We start from the raw sequence: 23,768 nt of genomic DNA on the forward strand, positions 1-23,768 counted from the left end.
CGGATGATCGACGGAAGTTGGCCGGAAACTCGCCGGAAGAAGCGATTGACGCATCGGAGCAAAGCTGCAGAAGTTGTCTTAGAGTTAATCGTAGTTAGCATGATGATTAAGCTTGAAAATGGGAGGTGATCCCATTAGCTTAATCTTGGGGCAATTGGGCCCCTGAAAAGATTCAAATTGGGCCGAATGGAGCGAACCATTCGGACCCTGATTGCACCAGGAGGTGCAACCGCCCCAGCCAGGAGGTGCAACCGCCAGGGCTGTGAGGTTGGGAGGTGCAACCGCCCCAGCCAGGAGGTGCAACCGCCAGGGCTGCGAGGCTGGGAGGTGCAACCGCCCAGAGCTCAATCTTCGAGCTAGACTGGGCGGTGCAACCTCCTCTGTCAAGAGGTAGCACCGCCAGAGCTCAAGTTTCGAGCTCTGCCAGGCGATGCAACCACCGAGCTCAGTCTTCGAGCTCTGGCAGAGAGGTGCATCAGCCTGAGCTCAGTCTCGAGCTCTGCCAGGTGATGCAACCACCGAGCTCAGTCTTCGAGCTCTGGCAGAGAGGTGCATCAGCCTGAGCTCAGTTTCGAGCTCTGCCAGGTGATGCAACCACCGAGCTCAGACTTCGAGCTCTACCAGGCGGTGCAACCACCGAGCTCAGTCTTCGAGCTCTGCCAGGTGATGCAACCATCGAGCTCAGTCTTCGAGCTCTGGCAGAGAGGAGCAATCGCCTGAGCTCAGTCTTCGAGCTCTGCCAGGCGGTGCCACCTCTCCAGTCAAGAGGTGCAACCGCCTGATCCCAGAATTCTGGGATTTGATCGATTTGATCGTTTTGAGCTCCAAATTTGAACTGGGTTGGGGCCTATAAATACCCCACCCATTCAGCACTGAAAAGATACAGACCTACACCGAAATCTTGATCTTTTCTGTGATTCTAAGAGCTCAAAAGTGTTGTAAAGCCTTTAAGTCTCCTCCTTCTGTTCTTCAAGTTTTCAGTTGTAAAGTGAGGAGAGAAAGGTCTGTAAAGGTTGTCTCCTGAGCCTGTCAAAAGGAGAGAAATTGTAAAAGGGCAGTTTGGCCTTCGCCTATTGAAGGAAGGCCCCTAGTTGACGTCGGCAACCTCGTCGGTGGAGGAAGCCAAAAGTGGAGTAGGTCAAGGCTGACCGAACCACTCTAAATCTCTGGTTTGCGTTTATTTTCGAGCACTTTATCATTACTGCAAACCTCCTTCATTACTACTGCTCTCTGCGCTTTCACGAACAAGTTCTAAGTGCTGTTCTTCCGAATCTGCATTCAGACGTAAATTCGTATTTTCATACATTACAGTTTACGTTTACGTTTGATTCTGCAGAACTGTCTTCCGTGCTTTTACGAATGAGCTTCTTTGCAGTTTACACTTACATTTTGATCCTATTGATAACTGCAAACTGTCCTCTACAATTTTACGAACGAGTTTCAACATTTAAACGTAAAACTGCATTCAGACGTAAATCGGCTTTCCTCGCTCAATCATCAGATCTCAGTTCACGTTTACGTCTTGATTTCAACTGCATACTGCCTTCTGCGAGTATACAAACGAGTTTCAAAGTTTAGACGTAAATCTGCGTCTAGACGTAAAACTGCGTTTAGACGTAAATCTGCGTTTAGACATAAATCTGAGTTTAAGACGTAAATCTGAGTTTAGACGTAAATCTGCGTTTAGACGTAAAACTGCGTTTAGACGTAAATCTGCGTTTAGACGTAAATCTGCGTTTAGACGTAAATCTGCGTTTAGACGTAAAACTGCGTTTAGACGTAAATCTGAGTTTAGACGTAAACTGCGCTTAGACGCAAAACTGCGCTTAGACGCAATCTGCGCTTAGACGCAAACTGCACTTAGATACAAACTGAGAATTTGCTTTTGCATCATAATAGTTTTTGAACGAACGCAGCTTTTGGTTTTTAATCGCTGTAAGATTTCCGCTGCACTAATTCACCCCCCCCTCTTAGTGCTCTCGATCCTAACAGATACAAAAGAATAGTTTGATATCATTGTGTGTACATCAAATGGTTTGGTGAGGATTTTATTATTCTCTTACTTTATGTTGATGACATGCTTATTCTTGGAAAAGATATATCTAAAATTGATAGATTGAAGAAGGAACTAAGTGAGTCTTTTGCAATGAAGGACATGAGGCCAGCAAAGCAAATACTAGGTATACAGATTTCCCGTGATAGGAAAAATAAGAAGATTTGGTTGTCACAGGAGAAATACATCAAGAAGATATTGGAAAGATTCAGTATGAGCAATGCAAAGCCAGTTGGTTCTCCTCTTACAGGTCACTTCAAGTTGTGCTCATAATAGAGTTTGTCAAGTGATGAGGAGAAGGAGAAAATGCAAAAGGTTCCTTATGCTTCAGCAGTTGGAAGTTTAATGTATGCAATGGTATGTACAAGGCTAGACATCGCATATGCAGTTGGTGTTACTAGCATATTTCTTGCAAATCCAAGCAAAGAGCACTGGGCAGTAGTGAAGTAGATTTTTAGATATCTCAAAGGGAGCTCTAAGGTTTGTTTAAACTTTGGACGTGGACCACATGTGTTGACAAGTTACACAGATGCAGATATGGCAAGAGACATAGATACGAGAAATTCTACTTCATGTTATGTACTTACTTTTGTAGGGGGAGCTGTGTCATGACAATCTAGGTTGCAAAGGTGTATTGCTCTCTCCACCACAAAAGTAGAATATATTGCTACTACAGAGGAATGCAAAGAAATGTTATGGATGAAAGAATTCTTACAAGAATTGGGGCTGAAACAGAAAAATTATGTGATGCATTATGACAACTAGAGTGCCATCCATTTGTGTAAGAATCTAATGTTTCATTCCAAGTCAAAGCATATAGATGTCAAATACCATTGGATTCGAAATGTATTTGAAGAGAAGCAGTTGTAGCTTTAGAAAATTCACACAAATGACAATGGAGCATACATGTTGACAAAAACTTTACCAAAAGAAAGACAAGAGATATGCCGACAGCTGGTCGGCATGGCTTCGCATTGAGGAGTCATGAGACAACCTCCCTTATGGGCTGAAGGGGGAGGTTGTTGGGCTGATAGCCCACAAATTCAGCCCATAGTGGGCTTGGGCTACCCACAGCTCACCTCCTCTTAACCTAACCCTAATTAACATTAGGGGGGTGTGGTAGCTGCGTTTTAGAGGCAGAAAAAGGCATAAATAGGACAACAACGTGGGAGAAGAAAACAGCCATGAGATTCCAAAGAAAATGATGAAAACAAGACAGAAAAGGAAGAGAAAGAAAGAGAAGAAGACAAGGACAACGCAGAGAGGCTGTTCTCAATCATCTAGCAGTGTTCCCATATCAGGTTATATCAAATCTACAGTAAACTCTTGTTGTGATTACTTATGGAGGTTTTAGATATTATAGATAGTGACGTGGTCCTTGTATCCCAATTATTCTCTTGTGATTGTTGCTAGGGTTTAGGGTAAGAGATTGAGATTTGTATATTTATTATTCTCATAGTGGATTATCTCTAGTTTGCCTCGTGGTTTTTACCCTTCATAATGAATGGATTTTCCATGTATATCTTGGTGTTCTATTTAATTATGATTTCATTTAATTCCGCTGCATATTATGGTCTTCTAGTATTTATTCATATACAAACGTTATTCCTGTTTATATTCCCATCACCCAAACCCCCAGTATGGATATTGTACGGGAGCAAGGACTTTTGAGAGCTGGACTGGAGGCTTTCGTATTTATTGTATTGCGATCGATTGGCCGCTTGCTTGTGTTGAAGGCTTTTTTTACTTCAGATGGTAGTGGTTAAGGTCATTGAGAAAGGGCGCCAGCAAATTGAATCAGAATGACAGCAGTTTGTTTTTACGTGCAGCCATTCGTAATCTCTTGCCAAGAGTTTTATATCGTGAAAAGACGGCTTCCTTGAGTAGGAAATAGAGATCCGGAAGCTAATTGTTATAGTGATAGTGCCGGGGACGAATCTCGTCAGCTCTTAAGAACCAACAAACAACAATCGAAAAATGCCAACAAAAGTGTCCAATCCTTATGACTTAAATGAACATCCGAAGCAGGCAAGATAGGAGCATGAGCACCCAAAACCATACCAGACAAGCCTTGCCTTAACCATAATGAGATCAATAACTCAGAAAACACTAAAGAAGATAAGGTGCCTATAAGCTGGAACTTTCAACTCAATAAGAAGCGACAGGTCTTGCAGAGCTGAATAAAAAAAACACAGAATATTTCTTGAACTCGGCATGATCCTTCGAAAGTTCTCCCGTCCGGATTGACTTGGAGGTTTATTCGGAACTACGAATAGGATTCTTCAAGGCAGCCGCGAGGGACTTTTAGGGCATTCTTCCACTAAGAGCAATGAGTGGAGTGAAATAAGCTTATAGAATATTTTTGTGTCACGCACGAGAGTGAGAATATTTTAGGGCATTCTTCCACTAAGGTTAGCCAAATCACAATCTTCTTGTCAGGGTTCTTTTCTTTTACTAAGGAAGGAAGTAGCACCGGCGGCAGTTAACTAATATGGCGCTTTTTCCCCTATAGTTAACTAATATAGCTTTTCCTATTTGATATTATAATAGAGCTTATTCTCTTTTTTTCCTTTTAGAGTCATCAGAGAATGGGAAGTCACAATACTTAATATTCCTCTTCAAGAGCAGCTCCGGACCTCCACAACGAAACGTGATATATAAGCTACAAGAAAGTACCAACATAGAATAGGCTGATCCTTTCGCTTCGGGATAAGAGAAGAGAGATACCACGTTCCTCCACTACTGCCTTCCCATTATTCATTTATAGTATAGGGTAAGGTCGGGGGTCAATCGAGTACGGTCCGTGTTTCCTTTTTCTCTTGGTCGCTAATAGAATAGAGCTGCACAATCAATCATTGGAGTGCCCGGGCATAGCAACATCCACTTCGTAACCTCAAGCAGGAAAGCAGGATAAAGAAACCTACGGACTATTGAGTATAGGTCTCGGTAATCAGAGTTCGAAATGAGAATAGACAATTCAGGTAGAGAGGTAGGGCACTAAGAGGGCACTAAAAGAAGAGAAGAGGTGTTCCGTCAAGTCGGAGAAGTAAGCTGTAGCAAGCAGGAATTCAATCAGTGTCGAGGTCGGAATGCTAAGCAAGAAACAAGTCCAGTTGTCGGGTTTTTAAGCTATAAGTACACACAGTAAGAATATAAAGCAAGTAAAGAAGCTAGTTCAACGGCCAAATCAGAAGCTTTGTTCTATCTCGGACGGGACTCTAAAGATGGTTGGTGTTCAAGCCTAAACCCCAAACGAAGTCAAACTCTCAATCAGGTGTGAAAGCCAACAACTCACAATCATGGTGTACAGCGCGTGCAAAAGTATGACTTATAGAAATAAGGGAACAAACAAACTTATTCGACCCTTGCGAACTGCCTTGCCTTGCTTTAAGAAGAGGAGAATTTGAGTGCACATAGGCTAAAGTAACTAGTAAACTCATCTATTACTGCTGCTGGCTTTCATTCATCTTTTTGCTTTGCGCTGCTGGCTAAAGCACTTGCCTACTGCCCAAATAAGCTGACCTTCAACCCAACACCCCTTACTCATACTAAATGTATTCTTCTGCTTATGAGTTCAGTTCCGTATTCCTAGGTATGAGGAAAAGGATTATTTAGCGGAGGGGTCAGTCTTATCGGATACAAGTTCTAGGTGGAAACCCAGAGAGGTAGGCTCGAACTAAGAAGCAAGGACATCTCCCAGCAGTGGGAAAGAATCAAAGGTATAATACAACCTAAAGAGGAGTACTTTAAGAATTAGATATAATCAAGTCAAAGAGTGTCGAATCGGTAGTTTCAATCTGATAGTCGGTAGTGGAAAGCCCTTTATCTTCACTTAGTAGACTAAGCCTTACTTGCCCCACCTTCTTAGGTCCCTGCCTCGCCAGTCCTACACTTTTGTTACTGCAATGCGGTTGTTAGCCTGGCACTCCAAGACTAGCTTGTTACTCTTGGTATTCCGATACTGTCCTCAATTCTGTAGCTCAACTCTAGGGCTTATACTCTCTCTTTTATAAACATTGTCAGCCTTTCTTTCAAGTAGTAAACAAAGAATTGGGCTAAGTAATAAAATAATGGTAGACTCCAACGCGCCAGAATAGTTCAACTCAGATACTAGTACAAGAAGAAAAGTGAAAATAAGGAATCCTACTCGGTAGTCCAAGTCTTACTGCTTAGTTGCGTTCCGTATCTCTTGTTTCCAAACCGCTACTACTTACTCCCCTCGCTCTTAGACTCCTGATCCAACATCCGTAGCCTGAAACTCCTATGTTATAGCTTCAAACTTACTACCCTGTCCTTAGCTCTTACTCTTAAACTCATGCCTAAAGTTCTTGCGGGCCCCTCTTATGATTTATTAGTAGTATCATTCTCGTACTTTGCCCTTTCAACTCCTGCCTTACATACCTAGGTTCTTGGTTTAGTCTAATACTTGTACTGCTTAGCTTCAATCCTCGTTACCTCTTTCTCTTGTCTCAACCTATAAGTTGTAGGGTTACACTCCTTTCTTGACATTCTTTTAGGATCCTTTTATTTTTCCTGTACTTTCTTTTTATTTTCTACGTATTTATTAAGTCGATTTAGTTTACCTAAAGTCGAAACTCTATAAATAGAAATGTAACTGTTTCTTTTCGATCATCTATGAAAAATATTATTCTGTCTTTTGACAAATCCTAGGAGGTCGATCCCCTCAAAGCGATCAAGGAGGGTCGATCCCCTCGAAGTGATCAAGGAGGTCGATCCTCTCGAAGTGATCATCCCCTTTCTCTTTTTCTTTTTTATGATAAGACTTTAGGGTCTTATCATTTGGTATCAGAGCGGCGATCCTTGACGTTTCATTGCAAGTAACTAAAAAAAAAAAAAAAAAAAAGGAAAGGGAGAGAGAAGGGAGAGAGAGAAGAAGAAAAGCCGCAGCCATGCACCCGTGCTTCCTCTGCTTGCGGCCAGCCCACCGCCGCCCCTGCTCTCCGGCAGGCCGCGCCCTCCCGTGCTGCCTCCTTTCCACCATCGGCGCTGCTTCCCAGCCGATCGACCAACGTCGCCGCTGCCCCCCAACCGGCGACCTCTCCTCCTCGCTTTCCCGTCTAGCTCGAGCGAGAAGGATCCCTGGCGCCGTCTCCCTGCTAATGGACCACCCCTTAGTCGTTGAGACTCTCTACGACGCTGCCCTAATTTCTCTGCCACCGTGCCCCCCCCCGGGTCGCAGCCGCAACCGCCGGTTGCCCCCCTCTTCACGGCGACCGAACAGGGCAACTCACTGCTGCTGCCCTTGTTTCCAGCCGCGACTCCACCAGCCGTGCCTCCTCCAGCACTCCTCTTTCCCTCGAGTGCCGTTGCCGCCCAGCCAACCCATCACCGTTGTAGGCCACCGTGCGACGACCGCCGCTCACCTCCCAGCTGCCGCCGCTCCACCTTGCTCTGCATCTAACCGAAACAGAGCACACTTGCTCTGCCCTTGTTTCAGCCGCGCCACACCTTGATCTGCATCTAACCGAAACAGAGCACACTTGAGTTGCCCTTGTTTCAGCCGCGCCACAATCGCGTGGGTTCCCTTGCTGGCTGTCGCCACTATCGCTGCTACTGCCCAACTACTGTGCACATGCCCTTGACTAGACATCAGAAACAAGAACTGTGGATTACCGACTTGCAATCGTACGCAATGGCTACCGATAACTCAGTGAAAGCATAAATGGAAGCGTTGGAAACCAGAATTGAAAATCTGCTACAAGAAACTCTTCATGATTTCAAAAAGAGCTTGTTGGAGCACTTTAGCGACTTTCAACAAGATGGAAACTCAAGTTCTACGCTGAACAAATCGAGAGATACAGGAAAAGGGCCCCAGGATGGTGACACACACTACCCATGTATCAGGGTAGAATTTCCACGATGGGAAGATGGGGATCCGACCAATTGGATCTCTAGGGCAGAAATTTTTTTTCGTTTTCACAGAACTTCAGAAGAATCCAAGGTAGAAGTGGCCTCAATCTAGCTCGATGGAGATGCAATTCAGTGGTATGATTGGCTGCGATTTCATTTGCACGTTTACATGAAGAAAAAATCAGCGTGGAATATCGTCGAAACAAAGGTGCCAATAAACAAGTGATTAGCAGGCAACCTACCTCATCTACTCCTAGTCGAAACTATAACACTAGCAAACTAACCCGAGAAGAACTCAAAGAAAGGTTAACGAAGGGTTTGTGCTGGCATTGCGATGAAAAGTGGAGTAAGGAGCATCGATGCAAACAAGGAAGACTTTTGATGATTGAACCGATCGAGGAGGAATCAGAAGTAGAAGTATCAGATTCCAATCATGAAGAAGTGGAAACTAATGATGATGTTGAAGCTGTCACACATACGGTGCATGCATTGGCTGGCTACTCTAATCCACAAACTATGAAAATTGGGGGAATTATGAAACACCAGTCTGTCACTGTTTTGATTGATATTGGTAGCACTAATAATTTTATGGATAGGAAAATTGCAGCCCGATTAGCTTACCACATCGAATGTTGTGACAAATTTGAAGTCAAGGTCGCCGATGGACGGATTTTAACTTGTGACAGCAAGTGCTCAAAGATAAAACTAATTTTACAAGGTCAAGAATTATTTGTGGATTTCTTTTTATTACCCTTGGAAGACTATGAAGTGGTGCTCAGAATTAAATGACTATCAACCCTAGGTGATGTCTCCTAGAATTTTTCTAAACTGATTATGAAGTTCTTTATTAATGGAAGATAGGTGACTCTTAAAGGAAGACGTGGAGGTAAGGTTATAACTATCACCAGCCATCGGATAGAGCGGGTCCTTTGGAAGACACACATCATATTTTTGGTGCAATTACATAACATTGAAAAGGAAATGACAGTGAACATTCCGGCTGGAAATATTGAATCATTACTAACAGAGTTTGCGGATATATTTGCAGAGCCACACGGACTTCCACCTCTTAGATGTCATGATCATCGGATCCCACTATTACCCGAGAAGGCACCAACCAATGTCTGACCGTATAGATATCCACATTTCCAAAAGGCAAAGATGGAGAGGATTGTCACAGAGATGCTCAAAACATGAGTTATACGAGCTAGTGTTAGCCCATATTCTTCCCTAGTCTTACTAGTCACAAAGAAGGATGGCTCATGGCGGATGTGTATCGACTATCGAGTACTTAACAACATTACAGTGAAAGATAAATATCCTATTCCAGTAGTGGATGAACTATTGGACGAATTAGGAGGAGCACAGATCTTCACTAAATTGGACCTACGATCGGGCTATCATCAAATCAGAGTACATGAAAGAGATGTTCAGAAAACTGCCTTCAGGACACATAATGGCCATTATGAGTTTCTAGTCATGCCTTTTGGGTTAACTAATGCGCCCTCTACTTTCCAGAGTTTAATGAATGATATATTTCGGGCTCATCTCCGTAAGTTTGTTTTGGTTTTCTTTGATGATATTTTAATATACAATCATTCCCTAGAAAGTCATTTATTACATTTACGAACTGTCTTTAATATTCTTCGTGAGCATGGTCTTTTTGTCAAGAAATCCAAGTGCAGTTTTGGGCAACCTGAGATTGAGTACCTCGGCCATATCATATCTCAAAAGGGTGTTGCAGTTGATCCTTCAAAAATCCAAGTGATGATAGACTGGCCAATTCCAAAGTCAATCAAAGCTTTAAGGGGGTTCTTGGGACTAACCGGCTATTATCGAAAGTTTGTGAAGAATTATGGCAAAATTAGTGCCCCCTTGACGTCACTTCTAAAGAAAAATACATTCAGATGGTCAGAAGAGGCAACTCAGGCATTTCAATTCTTGAAAATTGCAATGTCTACTACACCCGTGCTGGCTTTACCCGATTTTAACAAGATGTTTGTGATTGAATCTGATGCTTCTGGAGCTGGAATAGGGGCTGTATTAATGCAGGAAGGTCGGCCTATCGCTTATGCTAGTAAAGCTTTTTCCCCTTCCCATTTGAGTTTATCTATTTATGACAAGGAGATGCTAGCCATAATACATGCAGTCACAAAGTGGAGACCCTACCTAATTGGTCAACGGTTCCAAATACGCACTGATCACAAAAGCCTCAAATATTTTCTAGAGCAAAAGATTTCTTCTCCAGAGCAACAGAAATGGGTCTCAAAGTTACTGAGATTCGATTATGAGATCATTTATAAAAATGGGAGTGAGAATTTAGTAGCATATGCCCTCTCACGCCTTCCACAACAAGCTGATAAACACCGAAGTGAACGAGAATTTACTATAGGTGATTGGGTTTTCCTTCGTCTTCAACCCTACAAGCAAACTTCCATAAAGGTCCGATCTTTCATGAATTTATCTCCTCGGTTTTTTGGACCTTATGAGGTAGTAGAACGCAATGGACCAGTGGCCTACCGCTTGGATTTGCCTGCTAGCTCTAAAGTACATCCAATCTTTCATGTTGAATGCCTTAAAAGGAAATTGGTAGAAGATGCAATAGTGTAGTGCCACTTGCCAAACACTTCTACTACTGGGGAAGTTCAAACTCAACCACAAGTCATACTTGATCGACGAGTTGTAATGTACCGCAAACATCCTATAACTGAAGTGCTGGTGCAATGGGCCAACTTACCAAAGGAAGATGCCACTTGGGAATCCTACAACATGCTAAAGGAGAAGTTTCCAGAATTTGATGCTGCTCAGCCTTGAGGACAAGGTTGAATTGAAGGAGGCAAGATTGTTAGGATCATTTTATTTTTCCTGTGCTTTCTTTTTATTTTCTGCGTATTTATTAAGTCTGTTTAGTTTACCTAAAGTCGAAACTCTATAAATAGAGATGTAACTGTTTCTTTTCGATCATCTATAAAAAATATTATTCTGTCTTTTGACAAACCCAAGGAGGCGATCCCCTCAAAGCGATCAAGGAGGGCCGATCCCCTCGAAGCGATCAAGGAGGCCGATCCCCTCGAAGCGATCATCCCCTTTCTCTTCTTCTTTTTTATGATAAGACTTTAGGGTCTTATCACATTCTTACTCGCTTGTTTAATTGTTCTACTTGTACTTGTTCCACTTGTACTTATACACTACCACGGAACCTTGCTTTACTATACCAGTATAACATAACATTATAACATAGCTTCTATCCCCTTGCCATCAAAACAAAACTTGTACTTCTCGTGCTTTAGCCGCTGGCAAACAGGCTGAGCTACTGATTCGTAGAATCGGACTTACTTTACCTCTAGGCATACTCGACTTTAACTGCTGACTTCAACTAAAGCAAAGAAATAGGACTTACTACTTTCATACCAAAACCGTACTAATGGCTTCAACACTCCTTACTTTCTTGCTTGTGAGTTAGAGCCTTGTTCATATGGCTGCTTTCCCAGCCTTACTTGTGTTTGCATCAACCGTACTATCCTTTATCTGATTCTTTGACTTACTTCTGTAATTCTTCTATTGATGAGATATATTGTATGCAGTAATAGAGTCGAACTACAGCTTCTAAGGCAACAACCAGTGCGAATAAGAAAACAACTAAGAAATAAGGCTTTAAATATCACCTATTAGAATGGAGCCGGGGCTAACCCTGGCATCCTTGCTTCTTAGCTGCAGTCTGCTATTCCCCGCTCGTAGTCTCACTTCCTGGAGTCTCTGGTTGTTCTTCAACTCATTGGTACGATCTAGCACAGTATCCGATTTCCCCTTCTAAGTTCGAAGTCAACTCATAGGTACAGATATAAGAGCACTAGCAGCAATAATAAGAAAGGACCCAACGAACCAAACCATACCCATGGGACTAAATTACGTGTTTCAAGATTCAGTTTTACAGTAACCCCGACGCATCCTTTTGGGCAGCCCTGCTTTTTGCCGCTACACTCTTTTTACTCAAAAACAGCTATGGTTATTCTATTGACGAAGGAGCTATGGATTGGGTGCTCAGTCAACTTCCGTACCTAACTCCTTTATCGAATTCTTTTAATAGAGATCGAGCCTCTGAACTTCCCACACGCATTATTTTGGTAAATTCCGAATTCAGATATTTCACCCAGGAAAAGCATATTAGTAGGGGCTTTTATTTTGTATAAATTGCCCAAGTTTGATTATCTGCACCTCTTTGTCCGTTTCTTGGACCTCTTACCTACTCATCAATGTCGTAGCTGGATAGCAGTCTGTCTGATGGTGGCAAGAGTCAAATCTTTTGTGGGTACACAGTCACACTTAGATGAATTCATTCGAACAAAGCAGACCATGAGTCGATGGATGAACACACACTAATACGATGGATCCTTCATATTTAGTATCAGATACAGAAACATTATTTCTGTGACTTCAAGCAACCGGCAACAAGCCGTAACAATCATCTACTTGATGAATTCCATGACCCAAGTCTCCGCAAACACATGAGAAGCTTTGAACCCTGGGAACCCGGCTTCCGTTGCCAAGGCTTTGAACTCCTTCTCAGTCCTCTCTTTCCCACCAACGCAGTAAACCAGCATGGCAAGATCCAATTGAAAGACAGCTTGAGCATTTGCAGTCGGCTCTGGGACTGCTGGAAGCACATGTTCTACCACAATTATCTTTCCATGTTGCGGCAACGCTTTCCAACAGTTTTTCAATATTTTCATACAGTGTTCGTCGCTCCAGTCATGAAGAATCCACTGCAAGTTTTGAACTTGCTCAAGTTTAGCTCTCAACACAACACATATCGAAAACACGACTTAATTGTACACTCAAGGTTGAGTTCTTCTTTTAGCGGGATTTGCACTGAAATCCCTAATCATTTTGAAATAGACCCTGATGAACGATCACTCATGCCAATCTAATTCTGTGTTGATTCTGTCACTAATTCTTTTAGTGACAATTTTTCAAGTCTTAATGACAATATTTGTTCGTGACTAACGGTTTTTTTTCTTTTAAAGTTTGTCATACGACAAGAATGAAACGATTGGGATTTATGGCTTGGGACGGAAGACATATAATTTGATATCATTTTGAATAATTTGTGATTTAGATGGTTGACCCCAGCTTTGTCAACCATTCTTTGTTCTTTTTGACTTTTGACCCTTAGTCCGTGGTATAGCGTTGTTAGTTTATGAAGAGGGCTTTTTGTTACCATATGAATTGTACCTTGTCACACTTAGTTACGGGCCCAGACAGTCCCCCTTAGAGTGATTTGGTGGTTGAGTTTCTTCTTTTTTTAGCTTAACCGATGCATGTAGCTACTCGAAATATTAAGAAAAATAGAAATGAAAACAAAGAGCAAGGTCAGCCTATCGGATATTAAGCCAGAAAGGATGAGAAGTCCTGACCTTCAAGAACACCGCGTCTCCGCTCGGAACAGTTTCGAACATGTTTCCGTGTACGTGTTTAACACCTGCAAAGAAACCATGACATGCCATCAACGTAAGCCCAAATATATAACGATACAATAATAATTCTTCTTTTTCTTTATAGGCAGGTTGCTGTTTACGATGGAAGAAAGCGATACAATAATAATTCTTCTTTTTCTTTCTTTACAGGCAGGTTGCTGTTTATGATGGAAGAAAGCGGAGACCTGGCAGTGGCCTAGCACCGGAGATGACATGGGGCAGGTCGTAGTTGATGCCCTTGATGTGTGTGTGCCTGGAGGTAATCATCTGGAGGGTGGCACCGTCGTTGCCACCGACATCTACGAGCATCTCCACATCATCGAAACCACCGTAGACACGGAGAAGATTGTTGATGATGACGCTGGAGTGGCCCCTCATGCCAGCGTTGAACACCTTGTTCAAACGTGGATCTGTTCCTATGTAATCGAACATCGGCATCCCGTAGGCGGAGTTCAGAGGGACGACTCCCTCCAACACGGAATCCTTTAGATAGTACCTGCCATCAATCCTTCTCAGTATTTTTGCTCGGCAAATGAAAGAAGAAAATATATCAAGAATTAATGGTCTCAACTCTATGCTTCGCCTTCTAAATTACCATGCATCCACGAAGCCCTTATCCTGATGCACCAATGCCATATCAGCCAGTGACACACCGTCTTCGTTCTTTGTCAGGTACTTGCAGATGGGAGCCGCGCCGTACCTCCTCAAAGGGTGGCCATCCGTCCCTGTGTGGACGGTGCTGCAGCTGACCACTCTGTTAGCCGCGAGCAAGCGGAGTATTCGGTCCACCGTGGTGGCCGCCTGCGGGTTCTTGGTCGGCAGCCGGGCGGCGATCTCAACCGGGCTCAACGAGGCGTCCGGGCCGGCCTCCACGATGATGTCGAGGAGCCGGAGCTCGATCGCGGCTCTAAGGGTGAAGGGAAGGACGCAGCTGTTCACCAACTGCAAGGCGCGCGCGCCTGCCTCCTCCTCCTCCTCGAGCGTCAGCTGCTGAATGTTATCGGTGGATGCCATACTACTAGTTAGCTAAGGTTGCAGAGGAAATGATGATGGAGTATGAGACGAGGAGGAAGGCTACTTAGCTTGGAGTGTTGGAGAGGGGAATGTTTTCGTTGGGATTTATAGAGTGAGATTCCTCTCTAATTGTAGCGTTAGTTTCATCCAAGTCACATAGCGTTAGTTTCAAGTGGAGACACCCGTGCGCAACGATTTTGTTGTTCTTCCTTTCCAAGTCAAATAGCTAGATTATATATATTTTCTACCCATCCTCCGTTCCCATTGTATAATATTATCAGTAAATTTTGGTATTATTTTCTATAGAAGTTTAATTATTCTCAGTCCTCTTTACTAGTGATAATTTTTTACTATTAACAATCACTTAAAAAATAATAAAATATAATTTTAAAAAAATTTAAAATATGATTGTAAATGGTAGTAAAAGGTTATAAATAGGAATTTTCTTTCCAATATTATACTAGATATAGAATTATATAATACATAAAAGTAGGCCTCATTGAACTCTTATGCTGCCGTCACAGAGTTTATCAGTATTGGATTGAGAAGTATGCTTTGCAATTTTTGAAAGACAAGTTATTTGGAGGATAAGAATTTATGTTAGAAAAATATTTTTATTAAAAGAACATGAGACACCAAACGTCTTTCGTTTTTTTCAGTTGAGCAGCTATTGCATGATATAATCATTTTTCTTCTCAAATTAAATTATATTTATCAAAATGAATGCAATGTTCACTCGTAGAACAAGTGATTGAAAAGGCAAAGTGGCAGCAGTGGGACTTTTCAATCATTTTTCGATTGTTTGACACAACGTTTGCGCCATAACCAAAAGAAATTGAAGAGGAATTCTGCAGAAACATAAATAGCATCTTCTTGATTGAATCTAGACATGTAACCTTTAATTGGAACAATTAAGAGTTCTTGTTGAGACCACTCTTAAGAATATGGTGATGGACGGCTTCGTAGAAATGATACCAAAAGACAGAAGAAAGCAGTGACTGTGGAAGTTTTTTCTCATGTTTCAGCAGAACATATATTCCTTTAATAAAATATATAAATATATGGAGTCATGTCACGTCACTTTCATACTGACATGTATATGTTTCACCGTAGATGGTGGTGGAGCCAAATATGAAAGCTTTGTAACGTGGATAATAAATTATTCTTTATTAAAATAAAAAACAAACCATGTTTATCACAGTGATTGTGGTGGGTCCCGAGAATCCCTTGACCACGCCTGATGCTTTGACAGGAAAACACTTTGCTTACCTGCACTTCCGATAAGCCCATCTATAATTTGATAGAAAACAAAGTTACACTTACATGGCTAATTAGCATGCGTAATAATAATTGGCGTGACGTAATTGTCTCATAAGCGATATATGAAACCGGATCTGTAGATTATTATTAGGTGTTTCACAGTTAATAGAAATAAATTTAGTTAAAAGAGATAATTCAAATATTTCTCATGATAAAAATAATCGTGAACTTCTATGATTTAAAGAGAGAAGAGAGAGGTTATAACAGGATAAAATGATCATGAAGATTGAGGTTCTATAGGTTATAAAATTAAAAATTAGTAGTAAATTTGATAGATTAAATATTATAAAGTTTATGAATGTAGCTATCAAAATTGATTCATGTAACTCGTATCTATGGTTCTATCAATCTTTAAGATTTTTTATAATCAATTGTTGATAGATTAAGCCAAAGAAAAAACATCTTGTTTACGAGAAAACAAAATATTTACCTCCATAATTAAATTCCCTTAACTCTTTTTCTCTATCCTTTCTCTTTTTTCTTATTTTTATCAAAATGATGTGAAAGATGTTAGGAAGAGAGAGAAGAATTTTTAGCTTACACATCTTTAAAGAATTTCTAGCTTGCATGTTTCAAAAACTTGGTAGTTGTATTTTTTTTCTTTTTTGTTGATGACAAAGGGGGAGAAATTATGATGATGATTTAAAATTTGAATCATGCATGTTATGATGTACTTTTATATTTTAAAATTATATATGATGATTTAAAATTATGCATGTAATACTTCAACTTAAGTAATGATTATGTTAATATGATGTATTGCATATGATTCATGATTGAAATTATGACATATAGATAGGGGGAGTTTGGTGAAACTCAATCATCAATTGATTATCATTATTAAAAAGGGAGAGATTGTTGAACTTCGATTTTTTATGATGAAAATAATTGATGAATTTATGATCTAATCAGTGTTTGAGTAACACATAACTATCTTCGATCATGCAAAGGTAAATTGATTGAAGTAGGAAGAATAAAAAGTTGGGCTAAAATAAAACATTTTAGAAGATTGGACGTCGGGTTGGAAGACTAGTCGACGTGCCGATATAAGGACTTTATGCCATAAGTTTGGACATCGGGCCAGAAAGATCTGATATTGCATCTAATTTAGAGCTAATTTGGCCTAAATTAGGACTAATTTGGGCTGATTGGAAGGCTTATTCAATGATCCAAAAGTTGGGTCAGGTGGTGGCATTGGCAAATTGGCAATGGAACCACTTATGAGTTGGAAAAGTTAAGGGAACACTTTTCCAAGCTGTCAAACGGTGGTATCACCCAGACTAAGTGGTGGTACCTATTGAATCTCGAATTTGGACGATAAAACCAATTGATAGTATTTATCTAATATGCGTTTTGAGTGATACAGGAAGCTTTGATTAGGGAAAGACAATTAAAGCAGGAAGAATCATGTTGGGTTGGAGTGGAACATGTCAGAAGATTGGATGTCGAGTCGGAGGATCAGTCGACATATTGATAGAAGGCATCAGGCCATTGGATTGGGCATCGGGTCAAGAAGAGTGAAAATTATGCAAAGAAAATCAGAGTTGTGGAGGACAACTGACCGATTGGGCAATAGGCCACAAGAGAGGATGATGTGTCAAAGAATCGGACGAGGCGTCGATGAACTAATGACATGCCAGACAATATTTGATTTAGCTTTATAATAATTGTCTAGATCAAAGTAGGTTTTAGGCGTAATTGGGTTGAAATTGGGCCAACTCAATTAAGATCCAATTAGGCCCAAGTTTAGGCTATGTTGGGCCGAGTGAAAGGCTTAAATAGTGACCCAATAAGTGGAACCATTATGGCACAATCTCTGAGGTCGGACATTGCATAATCAGTGGGTGTTACTAGCAGATTTATTGTAAATTTAGGCAAAGAACACTAGGTAGTAGTGAAGTGGATCTTTAAATATCTCAAAGGGAGCTCTAAGGTTTGTTTAAGCTTTGGAGGAGGACCACGTATATTGACAGGTTATATATATAGATATGATAAAAGATATTGATACGAGGAAGTCAACATCAGGTTTTGTACTTACTTTTGCAGGGGGACCTATGTCAAGACAATCCATATTACAAAGGTGTATTACTCTCTCCACCATAGAGGCAAAATATATTACTGCTATAGAGGTTTGTAAAGAAATATTACGGATGAAATAATTTTTACAAGAATTGATGCTTAAATAGAAAAATTATGTGATGAATTGTGATAGCTAGAGTGCCATCTATTTATGTAAGAACCCAACTTTTCATTCCAAGTCAAAGCATATAGATGTTAGATAACATTTGTTTCGAAATGTACTTAAAGAGAAACAGTTGTGGCTTTAGAAAATTCACACAGATGACAACGAACAAGACATGTTGACAAAGACCTTACCAAAAGAAAGGCAGAAGATATGCCGACAGCTGGTTGGCATGACTTCACATCGAGGAGTCATGGTACAGCTTCCCTTATGGGCTAAAGGGGGAGGTTATTGGGCTAACAACCCATAAGTTCAGCCTATAGTGGGCTTTAACAGCCCATAGCCCACCACTCTTTTAACCTAACCCTAGATCTAATAAGGGATGTATGGTGGCTACAAAAATAGGGGAAAAGCCTACAACAACAAGGCAGAAAATTACGGTAGTAACTTGATTCAAAAAAGAGGAGAAAAGGATAGAGAAATAAGAGAAGGAAAGGGAAGAAGACAAAGACAATGCAGAGAGACTATTATTAATCATCTAGGTAGTGTTCTTATATTAGGTTAGATCAGATTTACCGTAAATTTTTATTGTGATTACTTGAGAATTTGAATTTTGTGCACAGTAATGTAATCCTTGTATCCAAATTATTCTCTTGAGATTGTTACTTGGGTTTTTGGCAAAAGACTGAGATTTATATATTCATTATTCTTATAGTGGATTATCTCTGGTTTGTCCCTTGATTTTTATCCTTCATGTTAGAGAGGTTTTTCCATATAAATCTTGGTATTCTATTTGATTGTGATTTCATTTAATTCTACTATGTGTTATGACCTGCTATTATTTATTCGTATACAAAAAAATATATCCCTTTATAATCCCATCTGAAATAAATGATTTAGGTGCTGCAATGAAAATTTAGGCATGGAAATGGGGACAAAAAGATGGAAAGTTGGTTCTCTTAGAAAAGCTACATTGAGAAAGTTTTTGAATATTCTAGTTTGCAAAAGCCTAAACCTGTGAGTACTTCATTTGTAGTGTATTTTAGGCTTTCAGTATATTAATTGCCATGATACGAGGAGGAAAAGGAGCAGACTTCTTGTGTTCCTTATGCTAGTGCAGTTGGGAGCATTATATATGCTATGGTTTATACTCGTTCTACATGAGTAACCCTGTCAAGGTAAGGTTCATTGGAAGGCTATGAAATGGATCCTTTGTTATTTGTAAGGTATTACAAATATGAGCATGGTCTTTAGTAAGAGTTTTGACATTAGGAGCAGTGTTGTTAGTTATGTTATACTAGTGATCAAAATAAAAGGAGATCTATTAGTTTGGCAAGTCTCACATAGTCCCATATCAGGAAAATGAAGCTTTCATCTCCTATTGCAACTATAAATAAGGGACTACAAGAAAACCTAATTGTTTGTTTAGACTTTTCTTGTTTAGTAGTTTCAGGTGTTTTATGGCCTAGAAACATCTTCCTAAGGCATTTGTAATAGTCATTTTTATAGTAGTGATTTGCTCCTCCTTCGTCCATGGATGTAGGTCAATTGACCGAACCACGTAAATTTGGTGTTCTTGTCTTTCTTTTATTTTTCTGCTTTATTGTCTTTGTTGGGTTGCCAAAATTATCTTTTGGTAAATTTCTTGGGGCCAGCTCTAACAAATTGGTATCAGAGCATGGTTTCGGGATCTTTTGGCAGCGATGACAATAATAAAGATCGTTGTTAAGAAATTCGACAGAAATATCAACTTCGGCATGTGACAACTCAGATGGAAATCATTCTGGTTCAAAACGGAGTTGATTTGGCACTATAGGGGGCTAAGAACATTCCAGATGGTACGTCAAAGGAAGATATTATGGGTATGCATAAAAAGACTCGATCAAGCATTATTCTAAATCTCTCTAACGAGGTTTTATAGGAGGTAGCTACAGAAACTACGGCTAAGAGCATTTGGGACAAACTTAAAGCCTTGTATATGAAGAGAATAGTGGAGAATTATCTCTACTTGAATTAGAGTTTGTATATACTTTGGATGACTGAAGGTACATCTATACTCTCACATCTTGATAAATTTAAATCCTTAGTTATGGATATGGAGAATATAGATGCGAAAATTGATGACGAGGATAAGGCCTTATTACTTTTGTGTTCTCTTCCCCAATCCTTTAAGTATTTCTGTGATACTATGATTTATGGAAAAGAAATAATTTCGTATTAGGAAATTAAATCTGTACTACAATCTAAGGAGTAGATAGACAAGGATATCACTGGGGAAAGTAGAGGGAATCAGGCTGAAGGTCTAGTTGTCAAGGGTAGAATGGATAAAAGAGAATTTAATAGTAGTAGATTTAAATCTAGATCTAAATCCAAGCATAGAAATTTAGAATGTAGATATTATCATAAAATAGGGCACATTAAGGCTGATTACTTTAAATTAAAAAATTATTGAGAAAACTACTGAGTCCGCTGAAGCTAGTGTAGCGGCTGATGAGAATGTTGGAAATATTTTCTTTGCTACTGATGACAGGATGAGGTCTAAAAATGATTGGATTTTAGATTCAGGTTGTTTTTATCACATGTGTCCTAATAGAGATTTGTTTTCCACATATGAATCTTGTAATGGTAGAATTGTTTTGATGGGCAATAATACCGCGTGTGATGTTGTTGGTAGAGGCACAATCCGAATTAAAATACATTATGGTATTATAAGGATGCTCACTAATATTAAACATGTTCCTGATTTAAAAAAGAATCTCATCTCTATAGGCACCCTGGAGACTCTTGGGTGTAAATACGTAGTTGAAGATGGAGTTATGAAAGTTTCTAGAAGTGCTCTAATTGTTATGAAAGCTTGTAGGTCTGGTAGCTTGTATATTTTGTAGGGAACTACTATTCCCAGGCTTAGTTGTAGTCTCGTCATTATCATTGTCTGATTCTGAAATCACCAAATTATGACATATACGTTTGGGTCATATGAGTGAAAATGTTTGAGCATATTGAGCAAAAGAGGTCTTCTTTGCGAATAGAGTACTAGGCCACTAGATTTTTGTGAACGCTACGTTTTTGAAAAGCAGAAAAGAGTCAGCTTCAATTCTTTGGCAATTCACAAAATGAAAGGTACTCTTGACTATATTCATTTAAACCTTTGGGGTCTAGCTCGTGTTCAGTCTAAGGGTTGTGCCAGGTATATGTTGACTTTCATTGACAATAATTCCAAGAAAGTTTGGGTTTATTTTCTAAAGCATAAAAATGATATTTTTCTAACCTTTAAACAATGGAAGGCTTTGATTGATAATCAAATAGGTAAACGGATTAAGCGGCTTCGAACAAATAATGACATGGAAGATTGTGAAGGTGACTTTGATGAATTCTACAAAAATGAAGGAATTGTTCGGCATCGCATTGTTAGGATGGCGCATCAGCAAAATGGTGTGGTTGAACGTATGAATAGAACACTCTTTGAGAGAGCAAGGTGTATGATCTCAAATGCAGGGTTGACAAAGGACTTTTGGGCAAAGGCGATTAATATGACCTATTACGTTGTCAACCGTGCTCCTTCTACAGTACTTAACTTTAAAACTCCGGAGGAAGTTTGGTCAGGTACTCTTACTGATTACTCTGATTTAAAAATTTTTGGGTGTCTAACATACATGCATGTAAATGAAGGAAAATTAGAGCCTCGAGCGAAAAAGTGTATTTTCCTTAAGTATGCTTCTGGGGTGAAAGGATACAGATTATAGTGTTTTGATCCCAAATCCCAAAAATTTATAATCAGTAGAGATGTTACTGTTGATGAATTATCTATGTTATATTCCAAAGAGGAATCTACTAGTTGTACAAATGATAGTGCGCAGGGAGCTTGAGATTGGTAGTTCATATTCTTTTAAGTTAAACTCTTCTACTAAAAGAATGCCAGTAGATAGTCCTAAGTCTACTGACGAAGATGATATAGAGGAAGAGCACTATTCCATAGCCAAGGAAAGACCACGGAGAGATATTCGACCACCACCAAGATATGCAAATTTGGTTGCATATGCTTTGTTTGTTGCAAAAAAAATAAGTGAAGTTGGTGAGCCTACTATCTACTCAGATGTAGTTTCTTGTGATAATTCCGCTAAGTGGTTAATAGCGATGAATGAAGAAATTGAATCTCTCCATCGGAATAGAACTTGGGATCTTGTGAAGTCACCTTCGGGTAAGAAAATTGTTGGATGCAAATGGGTCTTCAAAAGGAAGGAAGGTATTCCAGGGGTTGAAGATGCAAAGTACAAAGCACGATTGGTTGCAAAGGGCTATAGTCAGATACATGGTGTTGATTTTAATAATGTATTTTTACCTATTATTAAACATAGCTCTATTCGTGTTTTGCTTGCTTTAGTTGCCATGTATGATTTGGAATTGGAGCAACTTGATGTCAAGACAGCTTTCTTATATGGTGAACTGGAAGAACAAATTTACATGGAGAAATCTCATGGATTTGAAGTTGATGGTAAGGAAGATCATGTTGGCTTGTTAAAGAAATCCTTGTACGGATTGAAGCAGTCTCCAAGACTGTGGTATAAGAGGTTTGATTCTTTTATGTTGGGTTATGGTTACACGAGGAGCATGTATGATAGCTGTGTCTACTTCTGGAAGTTAACTGATTATTCTTTTGTGTATTTGTTACTTTATGTTGATGACATGCTTATTGCAACTAAGAATTTATCAGAAATTCAAATTTTAAAAATGCAGCTGAGTTGTGAATTTGAAATGAAAGATTTGGGAGCAGCTAAGAAAATTCTTAGCAAAGAGATAAAAAAAAAATGAGGAGTTGGAAAATTATTTTTGACCTAGAAAAATTACCTCAAGAAAGTCTTGGAGAGGTTTGGCATGAAAAACGCTAAGCCAGTAAGTACTCCTCTTGCTAGCCATTTTCGGTTATCTACTGCTCAGTCACCACAATCAATTGAAGAGAAAGAATATATGGTGCAAGTTCCATATTCCAGTGTCATCGGTAGTATTATGTATGTAATGGTTTGTACTCGTCCAGATATTTCACAAGCAGTCAGTGTGGTTCGCAGATATATGTCTCGCTGGGGTAAAACACATTTGCAGGCTGTGAAGTGGATTCTCAAATACTTGTAAGGGAGTTTAGATGCTTGTTTGGAGTTTGGGAAAAATCATGACACTTTGGTTGGTTTCGTCGACTCTGATTATGCTACGGATCTTGATAAACGAAGATCTTTGACAGGCTTTGTTTTTTGCGTTAGCGGTTGTACAGTTAGTTGGAAAGCTTCCTTATAACCTGTTGTGGCTTTATCAACTACAGAGGCGATCAAAGAAGTCTTATAGTTAAAAGGCTTGTTCGGCGAATTATGTCTGCATCAAGATGTTACTATAATTTATTGTGATAGTCAAAGTGTTATTCATTTGATTAAAGACCGGATGTATAATGAGAGGACGAAACACATCGATGTGAAGTTTTATTTTATTCGGGATACCATTGTTGAGGGAAAGGTCCTTGTTTAGAAAATTCATACGAAGGACAATCCAGCTAATATGCTTACGAAGTCTCTTCCGGTTTATAAGTTCAAGTAGTGCTTGGAGTTGGTTAGTGTTCGTTATTGGTGATTGTTCGTTGGGGCTTTTGTGAAGAAGGTGGAGTAAGTTTTGTTGGGACATGCCAAGGTGGAGATTTGTTAGTTTGGCAAGTCCCACATAGTCCCATATCAGGAAAATCAAGCTTTCATCTCCCATTGCAACTATAAATAAGGGTATGAGTTTTGAAGCCTGTTTTGTGGCTTAGGAACATCTTCCTAAGGTATTTGTAATGGTCCCTTTTATAATAGTGATTTGCTCCTCATTGGATGTA

At 39.9% G+C, this 23,768-nt stretch overlaps 1 protein-coding gene across 1 annotated transcript; it reads right to left on the bottom strand.

The window, feature by feature from the left end:
* Positions 1-12,301: 12,301 nt before the first annotated feature.
* On the bottom strand, positions 12,302-14,508 carry LOC103974740 (flavone O-methyltransferase 1). The gene is made up of 4 exons (XM_065127419.1): positions 13,994-14,508; positions 13,584-13,894; positions 13,339-13,403; positions 12,302-12,687 (listed from the first exon to the last, which is right to left on the bottom strand). Exons 1-4 carry the CDS (start codon positions 14,410-14,412, stop codon positions 12,391-12,393), a joined length of 1,092 nt encoding a protein of 363 aa, XP_064983491.1. The 5' UTR covers positions 14,413-14,508; the 3' UTR covers positions 12,302-12,390.
* Between the last annotated feature and the right edge of the window lie 9,260 nt (positions 14,509-23,768).

This window comes from Musa acuminata, chromosome BXJ2-9, assembly GCF_036884655.1.
Source record: "Musa acuminata AAA Group cultivar baxijiao chromosome BXJ2-9, Cavendish_Baxijiao_AAA, whole genome shotgun sequence".
In the NCBI taxonomy this organism is placed as follows: domain Eukaryota; kingdom Viridiplantae; phylum Streptophyta; class Magnoliopsida; order Zingiberales; family Musaceae; genus Musa; species Musa acuminata.